At 41.0% G+C, this 21,479-nt stretch overlaps 1 protein-coding gene across 3 annotated transcripts in view; it reads right to left on the bottom strand.

Moving 5' to 3' along the window:
• The window catches only part of CRHR2 (corticotropin releasing hormone receptor 2), a 164,436-nt gene that overhangs the window by 103,653 nt on the left and 39,304 nt on the right, over nucleotides 1-21,479 (bottom strand). For 2 of the 3 annotated variants that reach the window (XM_068934146.1, XM_068934147.1), the window contains exon 3: nucleotides 4,699-4,818. In XM_068934146.1, coding sequence (XP_068790247.1) covers nucleotides 4,699-4,818 — 120 coding nt within the window. Of the gene's footprint in view, nucleotides 1-4,698; nucleotides 4,819-4,968; nucleotides 5,294-21,479 lie in introns of those variants that run through there. The other variant, XM_009669182.2, reaches the window with a different exon arrangement.

Genomic DNA, 21,479 nt, shown 5'->3' with positions numbered 1-21,479 from the left:
GTCAATCCCCAGGTATGGGTCCAGTTCAGCTCAACAGATACCCAGGGATGGATTAATCTGGCTAAACACAGGCATTATGTCATTTGTCCTAGGGTACGTGCAAGACCCATAGGGGCCGGAAGATAAAACACACACCTACAGAACATCTGAGCCCTCTGGAACAGGAGCTGTGTGCCAGGCAAGATACCCCTGCACATATCCAATGGCACTAGCACTTCTGCATGCACTACTGAACTGATCTGTAGGTATTCACTTTAGGTTGAGCTGAGTAACTCTCCAGATTTCATCTGTATCACTTGAGCTCCAATAACTTGTACTAGAGCTTATATATTTAGCTTAGCTGTTGATACCTGCACGTAAATACCTAAATTTAGGTATCTTAATCTGCCAGCTGAAGACCTTCCAGTGCTTCCACCTTCTGCCTGCAGCCAACATAAACCAAGCTATCCAGCCCCCAATGGACTTGTCTCATCAAAGATTACTCCTCCCCTGCACTGGATATTGTAGATGAACTCCAATCAGGCAGCCAAGGTTAGAAGTGTCACCACTTATTGTTCATCAGGTGAACATCTAATCCCAGAATTCCTCATTGCAAAGGACAATTTGTAGGGAAAGGAAACAGCTAAAGCAGGCATACTTTAGCCTGTAACATGCTATAAGTACTTATACATATACCTTTTTTGTAAGCAGCAGAGAGAGTCTCATTACTGCCCATTTGCTGAATTAATCAAGCTTCAGGATAGCCTAATAAGTGAATTAAAGCTTCACGCTGTCAAAGCATAAACACACCTAGAGGGCAGCAATGATTTTGTCATCTTTAGCTATATATAGATCCTGAACGGAGACAAGGGGACAGCAACACACTGCACAGACACATACATTTTTCTCCTGGTTTTTTTTTTTTTTTCCTTTTGAGAACTATACAAGAGTTTTACCGCAAAAAAGCAAAGTTTTAAGTGGACAGCATCATCTTCAGATCCTTAGCCAAAGAATATTTTGCCTATATTCACAAATCATACTAAAGAGTAACCAGATTTTGATTTGTCAGCATGACTTTGTCTCCCAAATAAAAAGAGAAAAAAAATCAAAATAACTAAGTGTCAGAGATGAAAATTACTCATGGACTGACAAACTTTCTGTTTTATGAATCCAGCTGAAACTTATCTGAGTCACTCAGTGGTTCCCAAGAGACTCATACACATACAAGCACAACAAGTTCATCACAAGAATTTTTTGTAGTTAGAACGGAAATCTGATTTTTTGCAAACTGTTTACTCTATAGTGGCAAATGGGGTTTTTTAGGTACCAATTCCTGTCCTTAAGTCTTTGACTCAGATACCCTTTGGTTAAGTTCTGTTGGCATATTTCAAGGTTTGATCACGTTCCCCATCTAAGCACTCAAGGCTTGTGTGTTAGACAGAGTAACAATCAAAGCATTGCAGTTGCTGAGACGGATACCAAGCAGGGATACGTTCATATGAAGCCTTTGCTGAGCTGATTGTGGTGATGCGACTTACTATTTTGTCTTGAATTCCACATACTACATACACAGAGGCTACAATAAGCCAGATGGACAGCCCTGTGAGTACCGGGACTCAGGGAGCCCGTTTTCTGAAGGATCTGTGTCTTGTGCTTGACTGAGTCTGGTGTATAAGAAGGTGCAAATGCTAGCCTAAGCTTTTCATGCAATTTGCACACTTACAAGTATGGATTTTCTAGTGTCTAATGAGTCACAAATAGATGCAAAAGCCTTTATCTAAAGCAAATACTACTGGGTTTATGCCCTCTAACCGGTAAGCTACTTTTATGATACTAGCAGGAGCCTGGAATCTATTGAGACCTTCATTAATAACAAAATTTTGCTGAAATTGCCCCAAAAGTTGCATACATATTAAAATCATAAACAAACCCATAGATAGCCATACAAAGCCAATTTAAAAATATGCTATAGTTCCTACAAGGTAACAGCTCTCAGGCGAGCGATGCATGACAGCATAATAAACAGATGAGTTATGATCCAGCACTGGATAAACCGTTAGTAGAAGAAAGGCATTGCACATTGCCTGTTCTGCACTTTTCCCATTTCTCTCTCAAAACCAATTCAGCATATTTTTATACACAATCGTTTCTTCCTTTGCCCCTGCCAAAACACAGAAGAAAGAAAACAGAACAAAACTGCACTACATGTCCTAGGCAGAAATCTCACGTTAATCCAAGGCATCTCCTGATCAGACCTTGACTTTACAGCTGGATTATTCACCTATGACATTTGCAAGCTCCATTTCCTGTTGTTTACCAGTTGACTGTGCTTATTTTATTATCTGCATTAGGTGCACAGTCTAAATTTGAAGCCCATTGAGTTCCACTACAAATGGCCCTCTAACCACCCAGGAAAATAACCTGGCGAAACGATGGAGGTAAAAGCAGTCAGACTGCATCGGTATTTGGCCTTCTCAAACTTTGCACTAACCGCTACATCTTTGAGCTCATAAAAGAGGCTGCATCTTTGTATTCAAATCTTAAACTGCTGCCTGCTGCTTTCCCAAGCCTTAATCATGAACTACCAAGCCACAAGAAGCTGTTCATTTCACAAGCTGACTCAAATCTAGGTGTAGTTCTTCCCTTCCCGTTCTGTGCCAGGACTTGGAGGATCTACACACACAGAAGAGCAGAAGATCGATTGCAAGCTATCTACAGTGGCTTCAGTATAGTTTAGCACTCTATTGCAAGCTACATAGGTTACCAGATCTGCACCAGTACACATTATCAACCAGTCCTGTAAACATTTTCTGAACGTGAACACTCACATTTTATGTTGAAAGGAGAAAAATATCCATCTCTCTGGCTACGATAAAGTAGCATTTCAGCAATTCAATATAATTTCTTCATAACTATATTTTTTATTTAAAAAAAAGCACGTCACTGTTTTAAGAGCAGTTTTAAGAGGAATTTTAAAAAAAATTATGAGCAGTTTAATACAAACATTAGCCACAATTGAGAAGGAGGGAAGTCAGGAAGAACTTTAAATTAGGTCAATGACAAAATATTGAAAACATTAACAGAGTTCATCACAATACATTGGGGTATTTAAGTCTTTTTTTTTTTTTTTAATCCTTGTACAGGAAAGTCATTTAAATTATCTCTAGTATGTTTTGATATAAATAAGGAATCATCCATAATGCATTTATCTTTTTTTTTTCTTCATTCTTTCCTTTTGGAAAAACAAAAATAGGACAGTGGAAATACTGACATCCCCCACCAAAAAAAAGAAAAACAAACACCCATGTTTCTTTCATGTACCTTTCCTATGGCTAATATTTTAGGGTCCATTCTGATATACTTCCTCTTTTCTGAGCTGTCCTTATATTTCCACTGATTGGGACTAGGAAGGTAGCATACTGTTTGCTATAACCAAAGACAGCACAACCCAGCTCTTTGTCTATGCCTACATATTCTGTTGCAAAGCACATAGGTCAGAGAATATGTGTTTTGAGGATGATCTGTAGTTCTCTGAGGTAACCTTCTTACTCTCCTCAAAGACAAGGATCACAGAACATAGTCCCCCAGAACAGATCTGGAAGAGGGCTTTGTTTGCATGGGAAATATACAGCACTTTTGTCTAGTTATCTAACCCATGATGCCTGGAGTTGGAGGAAGAGGAAATTCACTTTCACAAGTTAGAAAACAAGGTCTAAGATGACAGGATGCTTTTATGCGACTTACTGAGAATGCTACTTCTGTGAAATAAACACTAACTTGAAATAAACACTAACTTAAAATTAAACCACCAACACCTTAGTAACAATTAGGAGTCAAATATAGAGTGAAATGTCCACATAGTCAAAAACACCCTAAATCACTTGAAAAATGACTGGCAAATAAGTGGGATATGCATACTTGGAGCTAATATGTGAAAAACTCCTAATGAAAGGTCCAAACAATATTGACAGATAAGGAAAAGGAAATGAGTGCCTGGGTCCAAAAGCCTGAAAAATAAATTCTTAGTGAGTCATCATGATTGTTTACCTCTAAGACTAGATCATCAGTTCCAAGATTTCTAAGGAGCCTTCATATTCCCTTGCTCTGAATTTTATCTGCCTCATAATATCCTCTCCTGTTTCCCTTGCAGTAAAGATGCAGTCACCCTAGTCTTATAAGCCAACTACCAATGAAGTTAGTAAATAGATTCCAGACCTCAGACATCTGCTTGTAAGATATATAACTTCCAGCCCAGTTTGTCCCACTGTTCAAGCAAATAGCTTCTTAAAAGGAGAGTCCATTCAAAACATAGTTCTTAGCTGCTAAGACTAAGTACTTCGCAAGCCAGGGGATCTCAACTTTAGCCACATTGCTGAAGCACAGGTACATTAAGATGTACATACCGCCATACACATATACACATGAACAAACACATAAAGATAGTCAGTCAGCACAGACTGTCTCCTTAGATTGCAGAGGGTATTTTTGCCCAGATCTACCTAAATACAGTTAAGAAAAGAAGAATCAGTGTGCAAAATGCTGTGCTTCTGAGAAATCTGCATCATTCCAGGCAGGAATTTTGAATATACAGGCTGAAATGTGGAGGAAATGTTGATTCCCAGGCAAACACTTTTTTTTTAATGGGAAAGATATTCCGAGTTTCCCTAGGTACCTTCTCAGCACCAGATCTGTGGGAGAAGAAAAGGAGTTTGTACTTACTCGTGGTGTTGTATTTGATCCCATTGAAGAACTCTGGGCAGGGTCTCTCTACTAGCTCCCCCGCAGAGGTTCTGGGCCAGCAGGTCCCGATCTGATCAGTGGTGGCATTGCAATATGGACCTTTTGCATTAAAAAAGAGACAGAGAGAGAAAAGGGAAAGAGAAGCGGTTGAGAAAGCACAAAAGCAACACACTGTGCATCACAAAGCAAACTGTGAATCTCAGCACTCATAAAGCTTTTCCGAGCTCAGCACTAGGTAACATTTCCTACCATCAAAGCCCAGGAAAGGGATAGAGGAACTCTCTATAAAAGTCTCTTGTAAATGATCCAGGAGGCTGCAGTTGGCATCAAATTCTTCTAAGATGAACTGAGATATGGTCACATCCATTATTCCCCCCTGAGGCTATGGGATTAGATCAGGATCCTTCCTCTTTTCTGGTTCTTGTCCCTTCTCCTTTCTTCCTCTTTGGAAATAAATGATCATCAAGCTGCGGACACCCTGCAATCTTGTGTGTGTGAGCCTCTCTCCCTCCCAGCGCGCTGACAACTTGGCTGAGAGTCTGCGTCTGGCTGTGCAGTTCAACCCCCCAAGCTCTTCTTTGCTTTAAAACAGCAGCTCAGGAACCAATGGGATCACACTGAGCCCAGAGTAAGGGGCTTGTATCTCTTAGCTGGCTCCCCTGGTCTAGCAGCTCTCTAATGCTGCCTCACATTGCCAGACTGTTGTATTGCTTGCTCTCCCTCCCTCTTCTCACTCTCTCTCACACACACGCACACACAGGCACACATGCACGCGCGCGCACACACACACACACACACACACACACACACACGCACACACACATACACACACACAAACACATACACACAAGGTCTGATTGTTAGCTGCAGGGATGACTGCTTCTGCAAAAACACTCACTGTAAGTTAGAGCTGGAAAGAAAAGGAAAAGCCATCGGATTAATCTAAACTCCTCTGGCTGGCTGTGAAGCAAAGCAATTCCTGCCTTTACTGTCTTGGACAGGGAGGGGGGAGGAGAAGAGACCCTGTCCAGTAGTTGGGCTACTAGATCCTGAGCAAGTCTTGAGAAAGATGAGATATAATGAAATTTAAGACAGGGCAGATAGTCTGGCAGAAGGAAGGCATCAGAACAAAGGAATCTGGAGTACTGACCTAGCGGGGAGGCAGAGTAGGGAGAGGAAGAGAAGAGTTGGGAACCCACTTTGGGAAAAGCAAGGCATAGAGGCAACACATCTTTCAGCCTCTCATGCAGATAAGATGGGATGGGATGGGAGGGGATGGGATGGGATGGGATGGAACAGGATAGGATAAGACAGATAACAGAATAGAGCAAGGCACAGGGGGCAGAATTAGAGCTTTGGAGCGAAGGACAAATTAGTTAGGTAACAAGGAAGAAAAGGGAGGCTATCCTCTCCTTCTCTAGGGATAGGAAGGCATCCAGAAAGGATGAGTACTGTCTGTCAGGACACAGGAGGGAGATCTTCTGGGAGAGGAAACTATGATTCTGGTGGGGAGGGAAGACCAAACGGCTTGACCAAGTAAGGTCACCAAGGAACAGGATGAGAAAGGTCTAGAAGAGAAGAGAAGAGATGGAGGCAGTTTGGAGGGAGATGCCCAGGTAGCGGGCCATCTTTGAGGAAGTCAAAGCTCAGTACAGAGGAAGTGACTGAAGTTCTTCAACCTGGGACATGCTAGAGAGCAACCTAGATCTAATCAATCTTTTTGTCTTGCTACACAAAGACATGAGGAAACCTTTAGGAAGAATTGGCAAAACTTTGCTAAGGAAAAAGGAAGACAGAAATGATGATAGGATCATGGATTCAGAAGGATCTTATGAAGCTAATGGGAAATTGACTTGGGAGAAAAGCAAGATAAGCATATATGCTGATAGCATAGATGAATGCAGAAATTGAAGGCCAGGACAAAAAAAGAAGCTTTGAGAGAAAAAAGGGGTCCAGCATTGGGCTTCTGTGTAACAGTTTGTGTTCATAGCTTTAGACTGGACATTTCTTTTGATGTTGACTTCAAAGCAATGGTATGGGGCTCTCAATAATATCTATCTTTCACCCTTCTTTGGCCCAGACTTTCTCTTTACTCATATTTAAGATCAAAAGGCTTCATTTTTCATCCTTCAAGAACTGCAAAAAGTGTGCTCCCCAATGAAAAGAAAAAGAACAAATCATGGGTTAAAAGGGAAAATAAATCACCAACATCAACTGATGAGAGAACTAGACAGAAAACTCTTTTACCATCTGGGGAATATGGAGATTTTTTAGTATTTTCATAGGTTTCAACAGAAAAAAAAAAAAAAAAGAGTTCCATCATGTTTTGGGATGAGGGTTTTTATTCTAAATAGGCAAAAACTATGAATTAGTAAATGTCTTAACTCTCTAGGCTGTTTGATGTTCCGAGGCAAGTGAACGCCTTTCTCTCTCTTTCTGGAGCCATGATCTCTTTCCCAAGTGAATAACTGGAATCCTTCTTGAGAAGTCAATTTTTCAACAAATTGGCCTTTCTGGACACCACCAGATCTCTTTTTCCCACATATCTCCAATCCCAAGAAGCAGTACGGCAAATTTCTTCAGAACCATTCATACCATGACTACTACCAACATGCTTCTTGTCTTTACACAAGGCTTTGAGGATAAAATACTATTTCTGGAACTCTGAAGCAAGGGGGATTAAAGTTGCTCTAAACCTCTAGGCAACTTACAGTATTCTATCCCTTCAACTCTGTCTTCAACTCTACCTTTTAAATTATTTTGCCTCTTCCTGGAAGGACAGTTCAGAAAACTTTTGAATTCAGAAAATTCTAAAGTTAAAAAAAAAAGTTCCTCAAGTAGAGCTTCTTTTAGTGATGGCTATGAGATGTTCTCAGAAGACATTAAGTGCTTAGCGGCACCACTGGGTCCAGTGGACACTTCAATTGAGGCAAAACTGATCATTGAGAAGGGGCATGGTGTAGGATGCTGATTAGAGTTTCTTTCCTGCTTCTAGCTCCATCTCTGCAGAGCAAAATCATACAGCCTGGGCAACAGTCTCCATTTCTCACTTGTTGTTTGCCTTGTCTATTTCCTCACACTATTTATACAGCACCTGGCACACTGTAATCTAAAACCTTGGCTTTGGGTTTGGGGCACTAGAGTTTACTCAGTTTTTGCAGGAATGCATCGTCTTTTACAACTAAAAGCAAAGATAGAAAGTTTCAGAAAAATGAACTACTCTTAAATTTGGTAAATGCTTCACTTTTCTAAATGTTGGTGTGTATTTCTCAGCAGAAATACTTGAAGTTTTTTCAAAATAAATCTTTCAAATATTTCAAAGTGGAACACTGAGCTGGATTTTATTTCCGAACTGTTTTTTATAGTGGTTAAACCCCAAAAAGCAGACCAAAATGAAACTAAATATTTTATTTCAGGATGAAGAAAACGATGTCCTCATTTCAGTGAGAAAATCATCTAGTCATTCTAAAATGATTCTACTTGTCATCATCTTTTCAATTCCGTTACCTTTAGAAAAAGAGAAGCTGTACATACAGCACAGATAATACTACTCCATTACAAATATGTAACAATCAAAACAACACAAAATAAATGTAGAGGAGATGAACAAATTTTCTGCGAGTAAGTCTTGATGAAGAAGATAACTTGTTATTCCTCAATCCACAAATTAGCTCTATTGTTTAATAATCTCTTCCCAGCTCTACTGTAGCATCTTCCTGAAAAACTATTTTTGCAGCTTTCCCTGAGTACAATTAATTACTTAATAAAAGTCTTCCTTTGGCTGCATTTAGTCAGATTCTGATCATGTTAATTTGACTCATTTGATGTGAAAATACTGCTCTTTTTAAAAAAGGCAAATCCAATTAAATTAAAGATTAGCAGAAATACTGTAGCTGCTGACACTGTTGATTCTCTGCTGCTTCACTACCCCTCTGTGATGTATCTGATACAAATGAAGAGCTACTAGATCTTGTCAAGCAATAGGTAACAGAGATCTGACCTAAGAATAGCTGAGCAACCACAGAAGGCTGGTAATTGCCCTTGGCAGGCAGAAAGATTTTCTCAACTTATAAGCGAGCTTGTTCTTGTGTAGTGGTTTTCACTGGTTTGTTTGCCTGGGTATGCATGACATATGTGCACAATTAACGTGTATAAGAACATCTGAATATATAAGTGAGCATGACAGATAAATGAATATATAAACACAGCAACACTTCATTCAGCCTCTTATATAGAAGAGATATTGGAAAGTGGCCTATGGCTCTTCTGGAACAGGAATTAGCTCTGCCCATGAATGGACTACTATATTCCATACTACTAGAAATCTTTTCATTTCAGGCCTGCACAACTGTTACCCAGATAGCTCCTCAGCCTCCACCTCAATCCACAGTTAGTAGATTTACCTGCAGAACATCTTTCGGTTTGTCCCACAAAAGATAACTAACAAAGATGACACTGTGCTGTTTAATGATAACAGCCACAGTAAGCAGCACCAAAACTCAGCCCTAGGTGGACTGAGGCAGTCAATGTGTGTTTGCGTGTGGTGGTCGTGGCTGCAAAACCAGCTGGCAGCTCCTCGGTCATGTCTAGTAGGAGCACCTTCCCTCCTCAAATATTCAACCTCCACCAAATCAAGAAACCATGGTATATCTCAATATCCAAGCAAGGGAAAAAGTCAGTTCTTTCCTCATTCAAACAGAAAAGCCAGCTCACTTTAACTCCTTCAGCTTTCTTTACCCCACTACAATGACTGTTTTATCTCCCATCATTCATTTCCCATCTCTCCTTACCCATTTAGGTGAAGAGTTCATGTTTTTCAGGCGCACTAGTCACTCATCTCTTCTATTCAACGCATAAAGCTTAGGACAAGCGAAATACACATCATTCATCAAACCACCTGGTTATATCAATACTCTTCCTATCTTAGTTCCATTAGTTCTCAGTAATTTACCTGACCAATAGGGTAGTACCGTACAGGAGTCACACTCCTGACTACTGCCTCTTCAGGTCTTTTTCTTTTAATCCAAGTAAAATCCACATCCAAATCATACTCATCACCTAACATTATAAATTGGCATGTTTATGTGGGCTTGGATGTAGCAAGCCAGCTACATACAAGAATATCTGATCCAAAAACGTGGTATGGTCTGCAGGGCAAGTACAACATCTTCTAGTTGAACCTGCCTCCTGTCTGGTCTGTTTGGAGCTGATGCAGGTCTATGTGAAAACCCATGAACACCGTGTGATGTTTATCACATCCTCGGTGAGGTAAAAATTCAAAAGAATCTCAAAGAAAGGTTGTCCTACCCTGATTTTGATGGCAGAGAGGAGGATGAAGGGGAAGGAAGGAAAGGATGACAAACTGCAGTTTCTTATTTGTAGAAGTGAAGTGTTTAGATCCCTAGAGGACAGTTAAGAGGCAGAATTAAGGGTGATAGTAGAAATGCAGTGTCATCATTTCGCATAGCTCAGCTGCTCTAATGAGAAGATTGTCTGTCTACCTTTGCATTTGTCTACCTCTACATTTTTGGCACCTTTAAATATGAGGCAGGATGGTTTCAAATGGCACAATAAGAAGTATTTTCTCAACTCTCTCTTTTTATCTTTTTCTGTTTGAAAAATGTCCCTCAATATTCCTTAATTCAGCAATCACCTTTCAGAACCTGACTTTAAAGTTAGTGGGATTTTCCAGATAGATAAAGACTACAAGACCAGACACTTTAATGAAGATATTGAATTACCAGATGGGCTTCTGGACCATAAACAAGAAGGCCCTCCTGCTCAAAAGACGCTGCAAAATTGATCTGACTGCACTCTCAAAAGCAGTGACAACAGGACCATAGCCTGGTGAAGTATCTGCCTTTTCTTCTTGTTCCAGGTAAGCCAACAATGAATACAAAGACAATTTTTAGAGTGGAAATAGGACAAGCTTACAGGATGTAGGGCTAGACAATTGAAACATCACAAGAGATGGACAGAACTACCCTAGGAACATCATATATGGCTAACATCTCTGCCACACTGTAATAAAACTTCTCACAATGAATTATATTCTGCCATAGGAGTTGACTCTAAAGAAAATCACTCTTCAAACTGAGTGCTACTCTTCTGATCAAAATCTGGTCCTTAGTGCATGAACTTGGGATGTACTCAGAATGCGCAGAGCTGCAAATTGTTGTATGCAGAGAGGAATATCAGACTGAGATAAATACAGATCTTTGTTTCAGTTGATAGACTCATTTGTTAGAAACAGAACACATCCTTTATTGCTAGAAATGAAGTATGACTGTAGTGAGCAAAGACAAAATTAAAAAATGTAGGTTTGCAATGATAAATTTCTGCAGCTTCACTGATGCTGGAAAATATTTACTGTGGGTGTAGAAAGATTCCAATAGCATAAATAATAAATGGCTTCTAGCTACAAATTAATATATTTCATCCAGCACATTAATACACTTGTCATTCTGTACAGCTATAAAACCTGTACAAGTCAATCATATTACATGAGACAAATGATGAGACATTGCAGGGAGATTATAAGAACACACAAAAGAATCAACCTTGACACACTCGTAAACTGCCTTTTTTTTTTAAGAGGTGTTTTGGATGAATGTGCAAAATACCATATACCATATAAGAGATCACAGAAATACATATTCCGGAATAGTTGTCATTTTATACAAAGTTAAAATCAGGGTCAATGCTTCACAGACATGTAAGAACACAAAGGACCCATCTTATCTATTTATCTATTTCTGGCATTGGCCTGGTCCTCTGTTTACAATGTAAGCAAATAAAATCAGAAAATAGGTATTAGGTGACATCTGAATAAATGATGACAATGAGCATGTGTCTCATCAGTCCCATTTTCTGTCAAATACAATGGGACCACTGCCAGACAAGAAGTATAGAATCAAACTGTCTTGCCCTGCTCACCTCCTTACAAAACATACACAACAAGGTTTTTTGTAGCATAATTCAGGCCATGCCAGACAAGCTTTTGCTGTCTATGCCTCCGACTCTATTTCATTGTGATGGCTTTCAGTGCACGCTGGGAAGATCTGAGTAGTCAACCCATATGGTCTTAAAATTAGGACCCAACAAAGAAAGAAAAGATGGAGGGTTACAAAATGCTCAGAAGTCATCTCCCTTGAACACATAGGCAGAATGCATGATAACAGACTTTGAAATACCCTATAGCTCAGGAAGCAGAGAAAGAACATACAAATACCCATAGTTCATGTTGTCCAATATACATATCTCTAATAATGACCGGAACCAGATGCTTCAGAGAATGGTGTAGCCCATCAACACGAACAGCCTGCTCCAAATTCCCAGAACCACAGAATGGTTGAGGTTGGAAGGGACCTCTGGAGATCATCCAGTCCAACCCCCCCTGCTCCAAGCAGGGTCACCTAGAGCAGGCTGCCCAGGACCATGTCCAGATGGCTTTTAAATATCTCCAGGATGGAGACCCTCCCTGGGCAACCTGTTCCAGTACTCGGTCACCTTCACAGTAAAAAAGTTGTCCTCATGCTCAGACAGAACTTCCTGTGTTTCAGTTTGTGCCCGTTGCCTCTTGTCCTGTCACTGGGCACCACGGAGAAGAGACTGGCCCCATCCTCTTGACACCCTCCCTTCAGATACTTATACACACTGATGAGATTGCCTCTCAGTCTTCTCTTCTCCGGGCTAAACAGGCCCAGCTCTCTCAGCCTTTCCTCATACAAGCGACGCTTTAGAGAGGAACTCAGTCTCTCTGTCAATTCTCACAGGAATTGACCAGTGTGTTCAGAAGGAGAATGATGAAAAGCAGATCAAAGATGTCCTATTTTTTTAGCAAGTCAGGCTTAACAAAACACCTGTAACATATAAAATAAGTTGTCAGGTAAGATATTGCCAGAAAGCAATAAGAAGAGTCTAATTCAACCTAGTAAAAGTAATAGGTGGTGGATAGAAAAAAGAAATTAGTCTTTGTCTTAAGAATCAGGAATTCAGAAAGCTGGATCTTGTTACTGGATGTGCTAAGACATTACCATACGATACTGAGAAATATGTCTTGCTTATGTGGAAAAAATCTTACACTCCCAGGATTTTTTTTCCAGTTTACCAGAAACTTGTATTGACTTCTTTTGTCTTCCCTGAAATCTGCAGCTAATCTAATTTTGAACTGGTTCTTCTGAAAAGGGAACAAGCAGTGGGTGATCTGTTATGCAGACACTCTTGGAAGCTGGTTGTGCTTCTGCTTCCTCCTCCATAAAGTAGAGCTAGTGGTATGCAACAGCCTCACAAAGGAATTAAAAGCTTCATTTGATTGACATCTGAAGACTTTATAACAGTTAAATATACAATGTTTCAGAACCATTGTCACATAGAACTTCCAAATTATAACCCCATTAGTGGTTTAGTATCCTAAGCAACATCAGGACCTTCTTGCAATGGTCACTATATGAACACATAGGGAAAGAGAGTCCCCACCCTCCTAAATGCTTAATGACCTAAGGTGAGACAAATGTAGCAGAGGAGAACAAACAAACAAACAAACAAACAAAAATGGAAGCACAGTAAATTACCCAAAGTCAGACAAAGACCACCAGCAAAGGAAGGAAACGGATACTGGAATGGGTTCATGTCACATCTGTCTAGGTATCTCTAGCACAGATGTCTCCAGAAGAGCCAATTAACCCGGGCTTCTTTTTCAGTCAATGGAAAGAAATAGGAAATTTGTAATTCAATTCATGTGATCTATTGTAATCATCTACTTTATGACGATATCAATTTTGCCCTAACCTCTATCCAATATCCTTTGTCGATTTCTGTTGTCTATAAGAGAAACCTGTGGAGCTGTTGTAAATGTCTACATTTAGTCAAGCAAAATCTAGAGGCCTAGAACACAGGCCAAAATGTTTCCTGAGCCCTTCTCCAAACGGCCCACAGCACCTAGTCTCACTGGAGTGTCTGGCAACTTTATTCCTATGAATCTGAGCCAATTACTTAATAGGAGATCAAACAAAAATGGTTTAAATAAAACAGATCAAGAATAAAGATATGAACAAAAATGTCATATTCATATAGGACTACCACAGTATCAGCAATGCATCATTATGTGCTTAGACATTCCACGTCTTAAATTTAATGTAAGCATGTACAGAAGAAAATCAATACAACAGAAATACTGTATAACACATTTGTATCCTCCTGCTGGCCAGCTGATTATTATAAGGATTCTGGGAAAGTCAGTAAGCCCCAGAGAAAATGTGAGAGAAAAAAGGGAGGAAATTATAAGCAGTCATGCCAGCTTCAGAAAGTGAGACAGTGGTTCTCAAGAGCATCGTTATGTAACAGATAGCTAGGATCCAACCACACTATGTAGAATCTGGACTGATTCAGTGTGAAAAAATGGATTATCATAATATTATTAGGGCCATGACAACTGAGTAGAGGTTTAGAAAGAACCTAATGATTCCCTGATTTGACTTGCAAAGCACTTTAGAACTGCTACCATATGATACTAGTCCCAGAAGAACAGAATGTGTAAAATGGCATCATCTGTGTCTGTAGTATTGGTTTTTGCCTGTGTCTGGTATCGGAGACCCTTGCTGTCTATATAATTTGGGATACCTCCTGGGGCAACAAATCCATCTGCCCCTCTTCAGATGTCGCCTTTAGCTGGATTAGCTACCCCTTGACCTCTTCATTAGCAGGGCCAATACTTCTTATTCTGTATCAGAGTAACCCAGGCTTCTTCTCCATGACAGCCTGCCTGAGCTAAAAGGATGGTCCCCTCTAACTACTTTCTTTGGATAATTCTTACCTTTCTTGATCCCCATTTCTCTCCTTACACTATCCCTCTACAGTTTTTTCTCTTCTAACACTTCCTCAGCTTCTCCTCTGCACTTCTGGGGCTGTCCTTTAACTGTGACCATATGCAGCATAGAATAGTATGTACTTTACAACTCATGCTGGCTTCCCATCAAAGCTCACAGACTATGTGGAACCTCTGGGGAAGATACTGGGACATACCAATAAAAGCCAAGACAGTACTAACCCACATCACACAGGGATACTGCACTCCAAAACACACTATAGGAGTGGATCTTCCAGGTCCATCTTCTCATAGGTGTCCAGGAGGAAAATAGTTTTAATTGCTTGAAATTATTAAATGTCAATATTATGTTAGGAGTATCCTTGCCTGTGTAACTGTAAAGCTCCAATTCAGAAGAAAATCAAGGGAAATCACCTTCCTATACCTATGGGTATAGACTGAATGTTTGAGAGATCAGTGGTAGCAGAGGGATTCACCTCAGCTAATTTCAGACATCTAAAAGTTGTGCATTCAATCTAAGCCAGGTATCTAGGCTCTCTTGCAGTTAATAGGGAGATGGCCACTTTCAGAGACTGATGATTCATTCTCTTTGGAGATAAATGTTCTCTTCAAATTTGTAACTTGTAAATGTTCTATTAAGTAGGATGTAATTCATCTCAAGATATGTATAGATACATCTGTATTTTATACAGAGCTCTTTCCTGCCAACACATCACCTGACATGGATATCGGAGCTGTACATGTGTGTTAGGCATAAATTGAGGAGGACAAATCATGCAGTGCAGTACAGAGTATTTCAAAGCAGAAAAAAAGTGGTTATGCTAAGCTACTTCTGCAAGATAAATGGTATTATCTACTGATCCTAGAGATGCTTACTGTGGAGGAATTCCATTGAAGGCTGAGAAACTCCTCCATTTCACTGAGCTTTGTGCCTACTATGAATGATCATGGGGAACTCTACTGCTCACACACAGACATACGCATAAGCTCACATATAGCGGTTTCTGAAAGAAGTAGCTTGTGTGATCACATTCACCCCTTGCATGTTAGTAGAAAAAAAAGTTTTAAGATCATTATGGGCACACTCAGCACAAAATTGTATGTCATAAGAACACTCACATTACTTACTGTAAAATACTAAAAGATACACATTAGGCATATCGTTAGTTTTGTTGTTCTTTCTAAGCATGTCGTGCACTGAAGGATGTGCTCCTTGGCAAAGGCTGTTGCTTTGTTGTTCAAGGTCAATTTCATTGATGGACTCTTAAACACTGATGGCACTTAAACACTGTTTAACTTTAAACCTGTGCTTAACTTTCACTCCCTTCAGGAACTAAGGAGAAGCTTGAGTGACTTAGTAAATAGAGGCACTTTGTTGAACTGGAACATAAATGCTGCTTTGGTTGAAATGCAGATATATTTGTTCAAATATATTGTTTTCTCTTGGATTTTACTGGCCTTGTATAAAGCTTTAGAGAAGCTTCTTATTCTGAAGGATACATATTAAGCCAGTGAGTGTAAACTCACTGTGTCCACTTTACGGATGAGAACTTTCATAAAAGGAATAATTCTGGAAAACAGTTTAAAGTATCAAAAATGCAATTTCTGCATTTTTTAAGTGATTGGATAGAGATTAAGAAGAAATAAATTTATACCTGATTACATCAGCACTGGTTACAGTGTATTTTCACAAAAGTCAAGAATCAATCCCCAAAGATTCAATGGGAAATAGTTGAAGACTGACATAAAGGCTAACATTAAAATAGATGCATTTCCAAGCACGTAACTATCATCAAGTAGAATAAAATAGCTGCTGTTGTGACAGATATTTTTGTAAAAGATGCAGCAAAAAACTTAATCCAAGGAACTGTGGCACTTTTACACTCTTACTTGACAGCACAACTGGTTTTCTTTTCCAATGATGTGTTAATCGGTTTTGTATTTGGTAAACTGCTCATCTCACCCAATTGAATATCAAAACAAGAGTTTTTGCAAAACATGTAACATTCTCACAGAATCACAGAATCACAGAATGGCCAAGGTTGGAAGGGACCTCTGGAGATCATCCAGTCCAACCCCCCTGCTCCAAGCAGGGTCACCTAGAGCACATTGCCCAGGATTGCATCCAGGTGGGTTTTGAATATCTCCAAGGAAGGAGACCCCACAACCTCCCTGGGCAACCTGTGCCAGTGCTCTGTCACCCTCACAGTGAAGAAGTTTTTCCTCACGTTCAGACGGAACTTCCTGTGTTTCAGTTTGTGCCCGTTGCCTCTTGTCCTGTCACTGGGCACCACGGAGAAGAGACTGGCCCCATCCTCTTGACACCCCCCACCCCTTCAGATACTTGTACACATTGATGAGATTCCCCCCTCCGTCTCCTCTTGTCCAGGCTGAACAGGCCCAGCTCTTGCAGCCTTTCTTCATCTGAAGGATGCTCCAGTCCCCTCATCATCTTTGTAGCCCTCCGCTACACTCTCTCCAGGAGCGCCATGTCTCTCTTGTCCTGGGGAGCCCAGAAGTGGACACAGAATTCCAGGTGAGGCCTCCCCAGGGCTGAGTAGAGGGGCAGGATCACCTCCCCCGACCTGCTGCCAACACTCTGCCTAATGCACCCCAGGATCCCATTGGCCTTCTTGGCCACAAGGGCACACTGTTGGCTCATGTTTAACTTGTTGTCCACCAGGACTCCCCCCAGGTCCTTTTCTGCAGTGCTGCTTTCCAGCAGGTCAACCCCCAGCCTGTCCTGGTGCATGCAGTTATTCCTCCCCAGGTGCAGGACCCTGCACTTGCCCTTTGTTGAACTTCAGGAGGTTCCTCTCCGCCCACCTCTCCAGCCTGTCCAGGTCCCTCTGAAAGGCAGCACAGCCCTGTGGTGTATCAGCCGCTCCTCCCCATTTTCTATTGTGAGCAAACTTGCTGAGGGTGCACTCTGTCCCTTCCTCCAGGTCATTGATGAGTAAGTTAAACAAGACTGGAGCCAGGACTGACCCCTGGGGGACACTGCTAGCTACAGGCCTCCAACTGGACTCTGCACCACTGACCACAACTCTCTGAGCTCGGCCATCCAGCCAGTTCTCAATCCACCTCACTCTCCACTCATCCAACCCACGCTTCCTGAGCTTGCATGGGAGGATGTGATGGGAGACAGTGTCAAAAGCCTTGCTGAAGGGCAGGGAGACAACATCCACTGCTTTGCCCTCATCTCCCCAGCCAGGCATCCCATCAGAGAAGGCTATCAGATTGGTCAAGCATGATTTCCCTTTGGTGAATCCGTGCTGACTACTCCGGATCACCTTCTTGTCCTCCACATGCTTAATAAGGACCTCCAGGAGGAGCTGTTCCATGACCTTTCCAGGGATGGAGGTGAGGCTGACAGGCCTGTAGTTTCCTGGCTCCTCCTTCTTGCCCTTTTGGAAGACTGGTGTGACACTGGCTTTCTTCCAGTCCTCAGGCACCTCTCCTGTTCTCCAGGACCTTTCCGAGATGATGGAGAGTGGCCTAGCAATAACATCCGCCAGCTCCCTCAGCACTCGTGGATGCACCCCATTGGGGCCCATGGGTTTGTGGATGTCAGATTTGCCTAAATGATCTCTAACCCGACCCTCCTCGACCAAGGGAGAATCTTCCTTTCTCCAGCCTTCCTCTCTTGTCTCCAAGGTCTGGAATTCCTGAGGGCTGGCCTTAGCAGTGAAGACTGAAGCAAAGAAGGTATTCAGCAACTCTGCCTTCTCTATATCCTTCGTCACCAGGGCACCCGCCCCATTCAGCAGTGGGCCCACATTTTCCCTAGTCTTCCTTTTGTTACTGATGTATTTGAAGAAGCCCTTCTTGTTGTCCTTGACATCCCTTGCCAGATTTAGTTCCAAATGGGCCTTAGCCTTCCTTGTCGCATCCCTGCATTTTCTGAGGAAAAACTTCTTCACTGAGAGGGTGACTGAGCACTGGCACAGGTTGCCCAGGGAGGCTGTGGAGTCTCCTTCCCTGGAGAAATTCAAAACCCGTCTGAATGCGATCCTTGCAAATATGTTCTAGAGGACCCTGCTTGATCAGGGGGTTTGGACTAGATGATCTCCAGAGGTCCCTTCCAACCTCAGCCATTCTGTGGTTCTGTGATTCCGTGATTCTGTGATACTCTGACAATGTCCCTATATTCCTTCCAAGCGGCCTGTCTTCTTTTCCACATTCTGTAGACTTCCTTCTTCTGTTGGAGTTTTGCCAGTAGTTCCTTGCTCATCCATGCAGGTCTCCTGCCTGCTTTGCTGGATTTCTTACTCTGAGGGATGCACTGCTCTTGAGCCTGGAGGAGGTGATGCCTGAATATTAACCAGCTCTCCTGGACCCCTCTTCCTTCAAGGGCCTTACCCTGTGAGATTCCTCCAAAGTTAGCTCTCCAAAGTTAGTTTAATTCTGATTAAACATTTTGTAATTCATCTGCTCTCACATTCAATTTCAAAAAGACAACTTATCATCTTATTGCTAAGCAAATGCTGTTTCTCTTAGACTCTCATCAAATCTCTTTATTAACCTTTTCAGTATCTCCTGCCTCCAATCACAGTAGCCATTCATAAAGTAGCTAACTGGCAGTTGTCATAAGCAGATGTCATACTATGTGGTTTGATGTCTGGTAAAGATATTTTTCAGCACTTCTTCCCTTCCCCTAGCTAATAAACTCATCAGAATCATCGCTTACTGAAATATTGCAGGCAGCAAGCACCTGGTCATCACAACTTTTCCCTTTGGGGCTATTTAACGAAGGAATAATTATCGCTTGTGAAGAGATTTTTCTTCAGTTATTGCAATTCAAATATTAAGAATTACTTCACTGAGGAATAAGTTCTCTTCATTTTCATTTCCTATACAAAGTTATTAAATATAAGACCTGTTAGCTTATCCCTGAAGTATTTTCCCGTGTATGTAAATAACCCTTCCTAGACAGAAATGATGAATGAATAAATATATATCATTTATTTCAGGGACAGAGAGAGAGTTTGTCAAGTACCAGGAATTCTTCTGGATCAAAGACACAAATGTAAGCAGGAAATAAGTCACCCCTAACAGGATTGGAAGTTACCACCTTTGAAATATTTAGCACGTATTTCTCCCACTACTCTCTAGACTTGTTTGGCTCATGGCCATAGCAACATTGATTTCTTTTACTTAGCCACTGGAGGGCTCTCCTAATTCTCCATTACCACAAAAGAAATACTAGAGTTTTGAAAAATCAAAAAAGAAAACCTGTTTATAGTTAATTGCATATATATATATGTATATAAATATATAAATATATATATATATATAATGAAAATAAATAAAATAGGAGAGTTCACCAGTTCATACAAAGATTTGCATGTGGACAAATGGTATTCTACTACCACTTTTGCTTCACATGCGAGTACAGCAAGAGAAAAAGGCACTTTCACTGAACAGAAAAATTAATTTTACAAACAGGATTATCAACTGCACAGGAGATTATGTGTTTGAGGTAGATAGCAAGCTTGGTCCTCATCACCTTTTCTTTTCCATGCTGCATCCTTTCACTGTGAAATGAAGATACAATTCAATTCTTTTTCTAACTAGGTGTCCTTACAGACCTCTGTCATCTCTTTCTCCACAATATTTCTCCACCTTGAGACCCATTCCTCTGACTGATTCAATTTGTTTCCTGGTAAACATGGATGGATCACTCTCCTTATCCTTTTCCCTTTAATGGCGCTCCTGTGGAAAGAAGAGGTCATAGAAGGTTTTCTGTTGTCCTGGGGGAAGAAGTAAGCCATATCCACACTGCTGTGATTCCTTGCAGGCTATTATAGATTGAGAAATTCTGAGCAATGTGTTACTTTTTTTGCTTTGTTTTGTTTTTTATGAGAAGGACTGAATTAAAGCTACATTGTCTTGTGGAAACAGAATAGTTTTGATAAATCTTTGTTAGGAAAGTGTTTCAAGTGCCAAAATATGAGACAGGTAGCTTTGTCCACTCCAGAACAGTTAGCATGGACACTACCTTGAGATGAGGGAAAACCTGCTGCAGGGCCTTGCTTTGCTCAGTTTTGCCCTGCACCTTTGCCTCTCATGGCCCAGCTAGGTGCCTGGATGAAACTCTCTTTTCTCTTCTCCTCGGCCCCATTAAATTGAACCTTATTTATGTGCAGAGGGTACAGCAGCTTCCACAGGCCGCACTGGAAGATGCCCACCTCCAGAAAGACATCAACTTCGTGATCCCTCACCTCTTTGAGGAGCGGGAGATGAATCTGCCCAAATAAGACAGATGACATAATTTAACCTCATTTAGCTTCAGCCAAGTTTCCTAGCTACTGTACTACCTGTGGTGTTTTTACTATTCACTCAGGTACACTGTCACGTGGCATGAGTAAAAAGAATGAAATCAGGAAGAATGGGGTCTGCTACAGACCATGAAAGTTCACAAAAGAGTCAAACACCATTCAGTCATCTCCTACAAACCCATCAGTACCATTTGGGGGAAGATGTGAATGTTGCCATTATACTGCTATTGCTCCTCAGAGTTGCCTTGGATGTATTCTACTGTAAGTGGCATATAAGGAACCCAGCCTATCACACATGGCAAAAGACTTTTTCTTTTCTTTGACTCAGAAGAAATGGTTTGAATAGATAGTCCTGATTGTGACTTAACCCAGGTCCTCCAGACAATAGAAAAACCACCTACAATAACAGAAAATTGATCTCCCTCGCCTCTGTGACTCTACTTCTGTCTCTGAATATAAGATAAGCTAGAGCTGGGCTTGAATGTCCTAGGGGTCACTTTAATTACACATTAATTTTTTGGTATGAATTGCATGGGATTTATTGCTTGTCAGATGACAGAAAATGTAGTTAGAAGAAGAATGCTTTAAAAGCTAGAATATGAATGTATATCGGTTTTACTGAACTTTTTGAAATTTGCAGTTTCCTAATGAAG

This window comes from Struthio camelus, chromosome 2 (assembly GCF_040807025.1).
Source record: "Struthio camelus isolate bStrCam1 chromosome 2, bStrCam1.hap1, whole genome shotgun sequence".
In the NCBI taxonomy this organism is placed as follows: domain Eukaryota; kingdom Metazoa; phylum Chordata; class Aves; order Struthioniformes; family Struthionidae; genus Struthio; species Struthio camelus.
Note: the sequence above shows the minus strand (reverse complement) of the source record. Positions and strands in the feature narration are given on the sequence as shown.